The sequence below is a fragment of the Poeciliopsis prolifica genome, unplaced genomic scaffold, assembly GCF_027474105.1.
Source record: "Poeciliopsis prolifica strain line A6 unplaced genomic scaffold, Auburn_PproV2 SCAFFOLD021, whole genome shotgun sequence".
NCBI classification, from domain to species: Eukaryota; Metazoa; Chordata; class Actinopteri; order Cyprinodontiformes; family Poeciliidae; genus Poeciliopsis; species Poeciliopsis prolifica.
This window is the reverse complement of record NW_026562396.1, coordinates 2,154,905-2,167,557: the sequence shown is the minus strand read 5'-3', so window position 1 is coordinate 2,167,557 and position 12,653 is coordinate 2,154,905. Positions and strand designations below refer to the sequence as shown.

The following is a 12,653-nucleotide window of genomic DNA, read 5'->3' as shown; positions in this document are numbered from 1 at the left end:
AAAAGAAACCCAATTTATAACTATTGTTGAAAACTAAAACTGTTTAATATAATGCTTAAAGATATTTGAATTACGTTTCACGTTTCTAGCGGGTAACTTAACCGGGTTTCCACAACAACAAAATGACGCAACTTCCTGCTTTTGCCGACAGCAGGGAAGCTAACGTGTTAGCATCCGAAAATGAGCTTCTTCTTACCAAAATTATCAACCAAAAGAGACATCGACGAAGTTATCAAAGGCGTGGCGGAGAAGGTTTTGGTGCTGAGGTTCGGGAGAGACGATGACTCGGTTTGTCTCCAGCTCGACGAGATAGTAAGTGACTTTAACGACAAAACATCTGATCAGAAAATGCCTCTTGTTCGTAATTCCCTCACCTCCCGTGTCGTTGCAGCTGTCAAAAACCGCACACGATTTGAGTAACATGGCGTCCATCTATATCGTCGATGTGGACAAATCTCCCATTTACACGAGATACTTTGACATCAGCTACATCCCATCCACTGTCTTCTTTTTCAACGGGCAGCACATGAAAGTTGATTATGGGTAAGTTCATGAAACACATTTAATCAAGACGCTTTTTACATCGAACGTTGGTAACAATTAGATCAACAATTTAATTAACAGCTAAGTTAAATCGACACAGAAGTCGTCATTATGAAGAATTTCAAATACATTTTGAGCACTTTCCAAACACCAAACGGACAGAACAAAGTCAGTTAAAACAGATAAAACAATGAGGGGAAAAAAAGACAACTACCTTTTATTAATAAGTAGTTGTAAGAGAAAAAAATAAACACCAATATGAAAAAGGTAAAATTTTAGTTTGAACAAAAATCTGCATTTAATTTAGAGAATTTATAATAAGGTTATTAAAAACTGCAACAAATAAAAAATTAGTAGGGGATGTAAAAAGAAAATGCAAATCAATTTATAGACAGATTAAAAGTACAGTTAGCTGCAGGTATAATGAACTTAAAATAAGGGAATTATTTAAGAATCAATCTTTTCAACTCCAAAAATGTATCCAAACCAATAATAAAATTCAGAAAAGCTGAAATCTTTAATTTCTACTCAAACAAGTTAAAACTATGGATATTGGCTTTACGAGAAAACTCTCTAATTTTACATTATTTCCTGGTCATTGCTGTTTTCTTTAAATTGTGAGAATATTTCACAGCAAATATACTCACCAGCAACTATAGCAGGCACACCTGCTCAGTTGAAAATCATCCAGTCACATTACAGCAGTGTAATGCATTTACCCATTCTGTACCACTGATCAACCAAAATTAGGGATACTATATTGTTATTATAGAACAAAATAAAGGCAGTGCTAAAGGCAGCCAAATACTAGTGAGGTGTGCCTCATGAAGTGACAAGTGAGTATGCTTTGCTCATATATATATATATATATATATATATATATATATATATATATATATATATATATATATATATATATATATATATATATAGCTACTTTACAGTGGTATTTATTATGTGTTTTTAATGTTCTTTCAGGTCTCCAGATCACACTAAATTTGTTGGCAGCTTTAAAACCAAGCAGGACTTCATCGACCTAATCGAGGTGATTTACAGAGGAGCCATGAGGGGGAAAATGATAGTCCAGAGTCCAATAGATCCTCAGAATATTCCGAAATATGACCTTCTCTACCATGGGATTTAGCATCTTCACGAATGTCTCTGTCAAAACTACATCAAAGTGACATGTATTTTTATTGACTAAGAAAATTGCCAAATTCTCCTGGCATTTAGCCACCTAGAAGTTGTGTGAAGAAGTTTTAAAAAAAGTGTTCTCGATTTGAAACCTTATTCTTGGAAAAGAAAAATCGACAGTGTGTTCTTTATGCTTATTTTATTTAAGACTTTTTTTTTTCAACTATAAATTAACATGTATTTTGTAAGTAACAACATCATTTTGTTTGTGGATGACCTTAGAGGCAGAAATTATGTTTCCCATGGAAAACTGCCACATACCTGCTGGAGAAACCGATGTTTATGTGAAATGTCAAAACCTTCCTCTGACAATAAAACCAAAAGCACCTCCAAAGTCCTGTCTTTTTGCTGATTGTCTTATTGTTTTTCATAAAATGTTGGGTTCAAAGCTAGTTAAAGGTGTGAGGGTTTGCACGAGTGGTTGATTAACTTTTCTTCTGAATGCATCAAGTGTCAGCAAGTTGGATCATTCATAGACTGTATATTAGACCCATGCTCAACACAAATTACTAGTTTTATCAAAAAAAAACGTGCATGATGTTCAAAGATGTTGATATGACATTTGGTCATTTTGAATAAATGCATTAAGTTCAATTATCGACTTAGCTAATTCTCATTATTAGAAACCTGGAAGACCGAATTACACTTAATTTCTCATTTGAAAAAAGTTAAAATTTAATTTCACTTCACCTATTTATCAGATAAAAGCTTTTAAAAAGGGAATTTAAATGTCAAACGAGTTCAATATTTTAACAACTATGACATTTCACAAGTTTCTGTTTTCAAATATGTCGCTTATTTGATCCTTGAGGCTACTCAAGGAAATTCCGAATGTGCCAAAGAATCACTCTGCAGAATTTTTCAGAAAAGTGATCGAAATTAAAGCTCCTCTTATTTTGAAAGTCACTTTGAACAGGAAGTGTCTACCTCATCTTGGCGGAAGTATTTTGCGCAGAAATGGCAGCGACCTTGCTCAGCGTGCGGCGTTCCTAAAACAGTATTTTGCTAGTATTTCTAAAATGCCGATGTATGAATCAAACGAAATAAAAATTACTGTTTTTTAGTATCGGTTTGTACAAAATGATCTCCCTCGTTAAAGCTGCTGTCGGCGGCCTGGAGGTCATCTGCAGAACTCACGGTCTCCAGCAAGGTAATGAGGCTTGTGTTAGCAATGATGCATTTGGACACTTGGGAATTCTCAGTTACCGATTAACAAATGAAGATGAACATACGAAGCACACAATTGATTGTCTTTATATCTCATAAAACTGGAAACCAAAAATTGATTCAGTGTTATGCTAACTCGGGTGTTATGCAAAATTTAATGCAAATGCAACCCTAAACTTCACCAAGACCTTTTGGGGGGTTTTGAGTCGCAGGCAATCACAATCTGTCGTTTTATCAAATTGCACTTTGTATTTACTCCACAGCTCCTCTGCACAGCCATTTGAAAATCTGCGTTGCTGGGCTGAAGACATTTCCAGTCACTCCAGACTACAGCAGTAAGCTTTCATCTTCTTCTCATTCATATGAGACTTCTTTTGATAATTATGCACACACCTTCTACAGTTTGGTTGAAAGTTATTCTGATGTCTGATTTTTCATGTAAACTTACTGTTATTCATCTAAAAAGTTTGTTACTAATGGGAAAGAGGACAGACATCCCTCAGTCAAGAGATCATAAAATAAAAGAAATGTTATATACATTTAACTCAAAAGAGATTTATTGCTTCCTCAGTAATCAATAAAAAAAATCTTGCCATTACATGATTTAAGCTTCTTTATTCAAATTTCAAAAGTCTTATAGTTACTAACAAGATTTGTACACGTTTCCACAGATGTTTTTAACTTTTTATCTAATTTAAGGCTCCATAGATTGTCTGGTAATCATGTTGGAAAATTTTAAACTGTCAGGGCGGACGGTAAATAATTTCGAGCATTCCTGTATGTGGTACAGTATTTCATATATGCCTTGTGTTCCTCTTCATGGATGCAGGTTTTCGGGTTCCTCAGATCGTTTCTCATCTTAATATTTTGTCCGTATTCCTCTCTTAAAGATGTTGTGCTGCCAGAGAAACCCAAACTGAAGTTTTTGAACAAGGTGCCCAACCTAAAAAAGGCAAAGAAAGAGAGAAAGAAGCTCCGGGACATCCAAGGACCGTCCAAGGCAGCAAATACCTTCACTACTGGGCAGTATGCAATTGTTGTGAGTGATCTATTGATGATTTTCTGACAGCTGAAATTGCCTGTTACATATACAGCTGTACCACAGTATAATTTTATCATTTTTTTATGACATTTAATGACATTTCTCCACAGGTTTTAACTTTATTTTTGCACAATTAAATGGCTGAGTTTGAGCATTAAATATCAAAGTAACACTGCTGCTTTATATTTCAGGCCATGGGCGGAGGCTACCTGCACTGGGGTCATTTGGAGATGATCCGTCTGACAATTAACCGAAAAATAGATGCCCACACAACATTTGCCCGGTGGCGTATTAATGCCCCGTACAAGCCAATCACGCGTAAAGGCCTGGGCCAACGCATGGGCGGCGGTAAAGGAGCCATTGACCACTACGTGACACCGGTCCGCTATGGACGTTTGATCGTGGAGCTGGGAGGAAAGGTGGAGTTGGGGGAGATTGAGCGTGTCTTGACTGAAGTGGCCAAGAAGCTGCCCTTCCCTGCTAAGGTGGGATCCCAGTGTGTTCTGTTCCAGTTGCTGTTTCAATACAAAGGCAAAAAGAAACCAAACTGGGGTGCATTTACAGCTGTGGTGATAAGTTCACATGCCCTAGCAGAATTTCCAATTTTTTTCAACAATTTTTTGAGTATAAGAATGATACAAGAACTATTATTTTCACATGGTTAGTGATTCATTGAAGTTATATATCATCAAATAATTGTTTGCTCTGTTTTAATCATAATCACTGCCTAAATGCCTCAGACCAAAACTTGATATAGCCTGGACATTTTCACTTAGTAAAGGGCTCATTAGTTTCTGTGTAAGGCTTTAAAAGTAACCATCTTGCCATTTTTCATTCAGTGCTGCACTGATTTTACTGGACTCTGCCTCAAAGGAAACTTGACTATTATCAGTGGATCTGTTAAACTGCTTGAATATTATTTCAAATGAAATACGGTATTGAAATTGATTGAACATTGCCAATAAGCAGTGTTTAAGCTCAAAGTAAGGAGTGGAAAATTAAAGATTCTGTTCAAAAACAATCTGCAGTCAGGCAGCCCCACATAATTTCAACTGGTGGCCGAACAACTGCTCAGGATTCAAAGAAAAACCATTAAATAATTTCAGCTGATGTACAGGACTCTAAAACATGGTGCAGCTGCCTCCTTCCTTCCTCTGCAACCTCCATTTCTTGGCCTTTTCTCATTGGCACTGTCTAAGCGAAACAGCGTTGCTGGTCTTGCTATTGTTTTGTACATATTTCTTTCCATTCTTATTTTTATTAGACACATTGAAAAAAGAAAATAGATCAGAAAAAAACCTAAATTCTGAGAACAAATGTATCTATTTTGTTTGTTTTTAACAAGCAATTCATATTCTGAGTATTGTAAGCCATCTTTTAACATCACAAAAGTAAAAGTGATTGAAAACAACATTTTTGGTTTATTTTACAGTTGGTTTTCTCATAATACAGCAGTGCTTTGCCTTTATTATTTCAGATAATGAGCCGAGAGAGTCTGGAAGAAATGCACAGAAAGCAGAAAGAGATGGAGGAGAACAACCAGAATCCCTGGACCTTCAACCAGATAGCCCAAGGCAACATGATGGGTCTCAGGAAGGTGCTTAGTCCATTTGACCTGCGCAACAATGGACGCTTTGAAGGCAAATTTCACTTTCCGTGGAGAGTGTGAGGGACCTGGGGAACAGCCAACATCATCCAGACCACATGTCTGAAGACTCAACCTGAATTTTGTTACGCCTTCACTTTCAGAAACAACTTTCTTTTTTCAATGACGCATTTTGTTAAGTCTTTTGTTGTTTGTTTTGCTTATGTAAACCAGTGACTTGTGTTTATTACTATCGAGCTACTTGGTTCTGAGTCATAATCAGCAAATAAAACATGGGATAAGTGAAAACAAATAACATCTCACTTAATTCATAGAAAAATACAAAGCTAATGAAAATATGAAAAGGTAGGTTAATCTGATTACTGATATGTAATCAGTGTGTTTTGTGGTAACTTTCATTCTATATTGCACATAAATAACAGAAAATACATGTTTTATTTTTTTTTCCCCAAAAATATTTGTACAAATACAGATATATGAATGAAAGCAGTTGATGTTTTTGATAGCTTAACATAAAAATGTTGCAAGTTTCATAGTGCAGATATAAGTTGTTTCCTTGCATATCTGCAGTGAAATATCTGTTGTAGCAAAAACAAAATGAACCTGTATTTATCTACTTTGATTACTCCTTAAATATATTCAAATTATTATTCAAATAATGACGGTAAGTCAGTCCAAAGGTACTTTTGCCTCGTCTTTTAACCTCACCAATGAGTATTTCTCAGTCATTGGTGCTTCTTAAAACATTTTTAAAAAAATCTTTATATTATGTTATAATGTTATTAGCTAATCAAAAACATACCTGGGTTGTTACTTTAATTCTTTTATGCATGGTTCAGGAATCCTTGAACCGTTTGGTGGTGCCTAAAGGCTAACTCTACAATGTACACCTACTTTCACGAAGCTCTTGGAGCTGCAGTCTCCAGCTGAGCTTCCACCTTACAGAGCATTTCTCCCCCCACACACCTTCAGACTAGCATTAGCAGCAATTAAAAAACACCCGATGGAATTGCAAATCTGCTGAGTTTATGCAGATTACAACAGTTGTAAAGGGCATAATAGAAAGGCATTGTGATGAGGTGCTGAAGGTGGAGTGTCAGAAAGAGTAGGAGCTTCTTAAAGAGGAGGGCCAACACTTCTTTGAAATTATGTTGCACATATACAGCATTTTTATAACAAGTGAAGTGACATAGTACCTTGATTGTGTTATAATACCGTTATGTATTTTCCGTGTGCCTGGAAAATACATAACGCTCCTTTAAAACTATAAATCCAAGAGAAATATGATTTGCCATTTACGGCAGTGACAGAATATGACGAAACACTGTATGCAGAGTAGTTTTTTTAAATAGTAAAAACGCTTTTAAAGTTATTTGATGGTTTGAGAGGTTTTATGGTCATCGTATAGTTTTCCACCCGTGTTTTGTCTTACAGGCTTCCTGTTGCCATATCTGAGCCCTGCGGGAGTATCATAAATTCGTACAGCGAAATAACTAGACTGTTTTTATATCCGTCATGATCAGTAGATGTATATGAAGTCATCTCATGCATGGTACTGTAACCAGAACGTGCTGCCTGGCAACTATAACTCTGGGTACAGCTACCCAAGTGTGACGCATGCGCTCTGAGTCTAAACGTTCGAAAACAACAGCGCGAAAATAAAGGTCGACAGGTGATTATAACACACCGGTACCTCGGTTTGGAGATTTTGTTGCTCTTTTTCTGCCGTTTCGTTTGTGTCTTAAACCATATTTAGTCCAAACGTATTGGTCAAAGCAATTTTCAACTTATTAATACTATCTAAGCTTTAAGGCGTAGGCAGTTAGCTATTTAGCTAGCTGTTTCTGTAACACCATGAAGCCGTCAAGAGGCTCAAAACGGCCTCCAACAAAAACCCCCAACCCGAAAAAGAAAAAAGAAAAGGCGCAAGGGTTTTCTGCAAAAGAGGCGAGACATTGTAAACACACAGCTGTTTTATATACTGCTTTGTTTCGCGGGTAAATTTACTATAATCACTTATTTTAGGATCAGGAGCAAGGTGACAATGAGAAGATCCCCCTCTCAAAACCACTGAAGAGGAGAAAAGGTAAAATCTGCTTCTTTACTCTGCTGTTCAGGTACAGGAAACAGATTGGCTGTTAATGTGATATTTCTTTGTTCTTGTTCCTGAAAGCTAAGGGAGATTCACCTTCAACGTCAAAGAAAATGACCATTCAGGAGAGCTGGAGGCCGATGCCCCCGTCCACCATCAATGCTCTGGAGAACATATTGGACTTGTCCATACTGTGAGATTCACACTGATGATTTTTCAATATGCAAACTATTAAGCTTTTTTTAAAATCATCTGACCATGAGGGTGTGTATTAGCACACCAAGATATTAGAAAACCATGCAGTGAAAATATTATCAAATCACATGTAATAAAAAAACACGTTCCTTTTTTCCCCCTTTTTTTTCTGATTTCTATCCCAAGATAAGGTCTACAGTTAATTTACTTTTAATTTAACCTGTCTCTGTTAAAAATTAAACAATGGTAATTTTTGCATGCATTTTTCATAGCAATGTTTACACAAGTTAAAAGTGTAAACGTATCTACACTTATGATACATTCACTGTAAGTTGAATTAAACTAGGGCTTCGTCATATCAAGATACATAATTATCATGCTGTTGCTAAACAGTGCAGTATCAATTACAAACAACCCATATTTTCCTATCTCTTATTCTTTGCTTTTTCTAATTACAGTATCCTGTTAAGTATCACATATAATATGCAAACAGTTGGCGTACTGTACAAATTGATTGCAATGATAATTGCCATTTGATAGGCTGTGCAGCTCAAGCTTAAATCCATCTTCAGCAACTATTCCAGAACTCATAGAGCTAAATATAACAAATCAATGTTGTCCCTGCTTGCAATTTCAATATCACAAAAGTCTACATGGACTGCTTAGCTAACTGATTACTATGCATGAAAAATGAAAATAAGCCCTTATCTTTTTATTGACAGAGCAACACTTGTTTTAAAGCGGACAGGGAAGAAAGAGAGCCAGGAACATCTAAACATCATCAAAAATAAGTGAGTATCTAACATTTCAGTCTAAATAAATCAAATAAGTCATATGTGAAACGCACACCTTATGAATTTTCCATGTTTAAGACATACAGGATTATTCAATTTCATTCTACTGTATTTCGTCAAAGATTTATTTACCTAAACGCTATTAGGGAGTTTCAGGTCGATGTGACATCAAAAGCAACTGAAATAAATAATTTTGTGACATTTGGGTTCCTATGTGGATGATAAGACACTTATCAAGCAGAAAGGTGCTGCTCCTGTGAATTCATACGTTGCCTGTTCATGCATGCTTATCAGTTTTTACTGATAAGCATGCATCAAGTTATTTCAGGGTATAGAATCCAGTGTGGTTGTGAGACATCAACCACTTCTTATGCAATCTGAATGATATGTTTTCTGTAAATCTTTTCAGATTTCTAGCTCATTGTGCACAACTCAAGGTTCCAGCACAGAAACGGGGAGATTTGATTCATTCATCTCAACGCCACCAGGAGGAGACAAAGAAGTCTGAGCTCGGAAAGAGGATGCTGAACTCCCTGAAGGTGAGAATAATGTTAACAAAATAAATGTTAACAAAATAAATCTAGACATGTTCAAAGTATGTTTTGTTTGCTTTATCTTCAGTCTCCATGAGTGTTTTCAGAGTCATATTTAGGGTGTAGATTGATATGAATAAAAAAATTGTTGTTTAACAAGGTCGAAACTCAACATTTTGCTGCTATCTGTTACCACATTTCACTGCCACAACCACTGCTGTAGTCAAGAAAGAAAAAAAAAACGAAAAAGCAGCTTACGCAGATGTTTCCTGTAGAGGTTAGAGCCTATTTGTGGCAACACGTCAGCTATTTTTCAATTGTGGTAGCCTTTTCTGTTACTACAGAAATAAGAAGCAATATCAGCAGATATTACTTTTTACAAGTAATATCTGCTGATTTTTAGGTAATTTAAAGAAACAAAGCATGCTTTAAAGAATCATGAGGTAATAGTTGACCCTTTAAGTCTCAGTTGAGTCCCTGCTTTGTAATCAAGCTGACTGAGGTTGTAGCTTTCCTAAGCGAACTGTTTGTGCGGCACATCCACCACATCCTCCTGCGTGTGACTTAGATTTAGAAAAATATTGGAGACCATAGAAAACATCTTAATTTGTTTGTGTATGTGTTCCTGAAATGTGCGAAGATAGTACAAGTGCTGGCACAGACTCCCTAATTTATCATATTTACCCAAAACAAAAACCTTCAATGTGCGGAATGCTAGTTCCACTTATGTGGAACTACATGGTCTTCACTTCCTGTATGGATAAGTGATCCTTTGTCTGCCATAGCAATCTCTCTGGATAATTGTTTTTCTTCACCTACCATGTGTTGGTAGACTTTGACATCAGATAATATTGTAACTTTAGAGATTTGTCCCTTGTCAGGTTTGCTCAAGTCCCCATGGGCTTGTGTGTCAAAGACATGAACTCCAAGGACAACATGTTCATTTTCTGCTTTGTGTCCTCCCCCTAACAGTCAGATGTCGGCCTTTTAGCAGTCATAATGTTCCTTCTGATCTACACGTATGCTTTAATGTGTTTGTTTCACAGAATATGAATGTGTATTTTGGTTGTTCAGGAAGACTTGCAGGCTGTTGTCAGCGTTCTGGAAAGGACAGAGGAGCAGACTGTGTCTTTACAGCAGACATGCTCAAAGCTGAGAGATGAGTTGGAGGAAGAAGAAAAGAAAGCAAAACAGGTGAAAGCAAAAAGAGCCATTATCCATATATAAATCTATTTATTTTGATTTATGGCAACTTTGAGTATTTCATTCTTTAGATTTGTTTTAACCCATTCAATTTCTTTTAATTGAACGTTCGAACATTATGTCTTGAGTTCCAAGACGTTTTCAGCATATTTCAAAAAAAAAAAAAAATCTTCTTGGTTGCACACAGACGTTGAACCTTCTACTTGAATGGGATATTTCAAAATTGCAGTGATTATGAAAGAGATGAAGTGAATCACTGTTGTCTAAAACTTTGTTTTACATGTGGGGATTTAGAGCTCTCACTTCTGTTCAGAAGATCTCATGAAAACATGTCTGAAAGTACAGGAAATCAACAAAAGATGGCTGAGATTTTGAGATCTGAGCTTGCGGTAAAAAACACTAATGTGAGCAATTATTTCCTGCCTACAGATTTTAGAAATAACTGATCAATCTGTTCTCAAGCTTCCGTGTCTTCTGCCACAAAAAGAGGAAATCACATTAGAGGTGAGTTTTGAAACTGTACAAAAATCTCCTTTACTGTCTGTGTGTCTTTTCACTCTGAACACTTATTGGTTATCTTGTCACTTCTTTTAATAACATGTGAAATATTGTGCATGTGCAGTTCCTATGAAATTTAACAGGAAATATTGAGGATGCCCTTTGTGGTGAAACGCCTTTTAGCTATTGCAACATTCTTTAAAATCTCATTGCACATATTAACTTGTGAGAGTTGCATGCAGTCATTTTGTGCACATGCACAAAATGATCACATTTTGTGCATGTGCACAAAACCCAGTCTTGGAGCACCACAGAGACCCCTGCATATTCTTTTTATTTCAGTCTCGTTTACGGAAAATATTACCAGAGTGTGATTGTGAGATAACAGCTCAGAAGTTGGGGATCATTCTGCAGAAACCAGCGACCACTCAGGATGCCCACGTCCTCTTACTACAGGCACAGAAACATGCTGATCAGCTTTTCCCCTCACTGAGCAGTGGTGCTACTTAAGAAGATGAAGCAGAAACACATTTTTCTTAAAGGTTTTTATGCAGAAAATGTTTTTTCTTTTTTTTTTTATTGTTGTGGTTAGATTTATCTTGCAAAAACAACTTAACTGTTTTTGCTTTCTAACTTGTTTTTGCTTTCTGATCCATTTATTTCAAAATTATAATTGTTACTTTTGAAACATAAGATATATTTGACTTTTGTCTGTCTAGCCTTGCGTTACATTTATATACGTCACTAAAATACTGTATTACTTTCAAATAAAGTTTCACTCGGCAATAGGAACGGAAGTCAAACGTGTTTCTTTAAAAAATGTGAAAATGTTTACGGTTTTAAAACAAGTTTTTTTTTAGATGAGTCGACAGTCACATAAGGAGATTGTATATCTTAATTTACATCTCTAGAAATGACTAATTGACTAGAGAAATGCATTTTTTGTATATCTAACTGTATAGAATCCAATGCAACACAAATGTAAAAAAGTAAAAATTATTCTCGTAAAATTATATTATGTTGTTCTTTTCCAGATACAGATATTCATTACCCACTTGTACCAAAGCAGTCAAATCCAATTGATTGTGTAATGACAGCTGGTAAAAACATATGTCTAAGAATCCCTGCTGATTTACTGTGCAGCGATTCCCCATTCTGAGTGAGCCACATTGGAAAGGAACAGGTTTATTTAAAAGAAGAAAAGCGATACTATTCTTAACCTGGCTTAACAAAGCAACAAACAAAACAAAGGATAAAAAAACAAGGAAGCACTGACCCAGGAGTGTTTTTTTGTTTAGAGAAAAACTAAAGCAAGCCCAAGTAGTTAATGACCGCAATAGCTTTCTAGGTTAAGGCGAGAGCCGGGAGAAAACCGGGAGCCAGTAATGAGTTTGTTCAGAAACGTGATATCTAAACACAGAAGCATTGGGCTGAAAACAAGGAACAGAGAACTAAGAATCAGACTAGCAGGAATAGTTGGAAATATTACAGATCAGAGAGTAGCAGGAGCAAGGAGTTTAAATTAGGATACACCTTGCTCTATCATGACACCATGATTCTCTAAATTTACACTGATGACTAAATCCATGCCAATGAGAGTGAGTCAATAGCTGTATAGTTTTTTAGTTAATTTTTTTAATTTAAAAAATTGCATAGTCAGCTGTTTCCAAGGCAGTTAAGAAGTTTGTAAATCTCTGCATCTAAGAGGTTATCAGACGTTACCACTAGTTATGTGAACTGAAACTTTTTTTTTCCCCAACTGAAAGTATTAATTCAGCACAATATT

General features: G+C 36.0%; 3 protein-coding genes across 3 annotated transcripts; all 3 read left to right on the top strand.

Moving 5' to 3' along the window:
* The first annotated feature begins 126 nt into the window (after window positions 1–126).
* On the top strand, window positions 127–2,086 carry txnl4b (thioredoxin-like 4B). The gene is made up of 3 exons (XM_055045067.1): window positions 127–312; window positions 392–543; window positions 1,522–2,086. The coding sequence occupies exons 1-3, from the start codon at window positions 181–183 to the stop codon at window positions 1,685–1,687; spliced, it is 450 nt and encodes a 149-aa protein (XP_054901042.1). The 5' UTR covers window positions 127–180; the 3' UTR covers window positions 1,688–2,086.
* A 584-nt stretch (window positions 2,087–2,670) lies between these two features.
* On the top strand, window positions 2,671–5,942 carry mrpl16 (mitochondrial ribosomal protein L16). Its single transcript, XM_055045052.1, has 5 exons — window positions 2,671–2,887; window positions 3,168–3,239; window positions 3,795–3,943; window positions 4,138–4,431; window positions 5,424–5,942. The coding sequence occupies exons 1-5, from the start codon at window positions 2,818–2,820 to the stop codon at window positions 5,613–5,615; spliced, it is 777 nt and encodes a 258-aa protein (XP_054901027.1). The 5' UTR covers window positions 2,671–2,817; the 3' UTR covers window positions 5,616–5,942.
* A 1,246-nt stretch (window positions 5,943–7,188) lies between these two features.
* cenpq (centromere protein Q) lies at window positions 7,189–11,880 on the top strand. Its single transcript, XM_055045070.1, has 8 exons — window positions 7,189–7,499; window positions 7,578–7,638; window positions 7,726–7,837; window positions 8,562–8,630; window positions 9,043–9,172; window positions 10,241–10,360; window positions 10,799–10,873; window positions 11,210–11,880. The coding sequence occupies exons 1-8, from the start codon at window positions 7,407–7,409 to the stop codon at window positions 11,375–11,377; spliced, it is 828 nt and encodes a 275-aa protein (XP_054901045.1). The 5' UTR covers window positions 7,189–7,406; the 3' UTR covers window positions 11,378–11,880.
* Window positions 11,881–12,653: the final 773 nt, after the last annotated feature.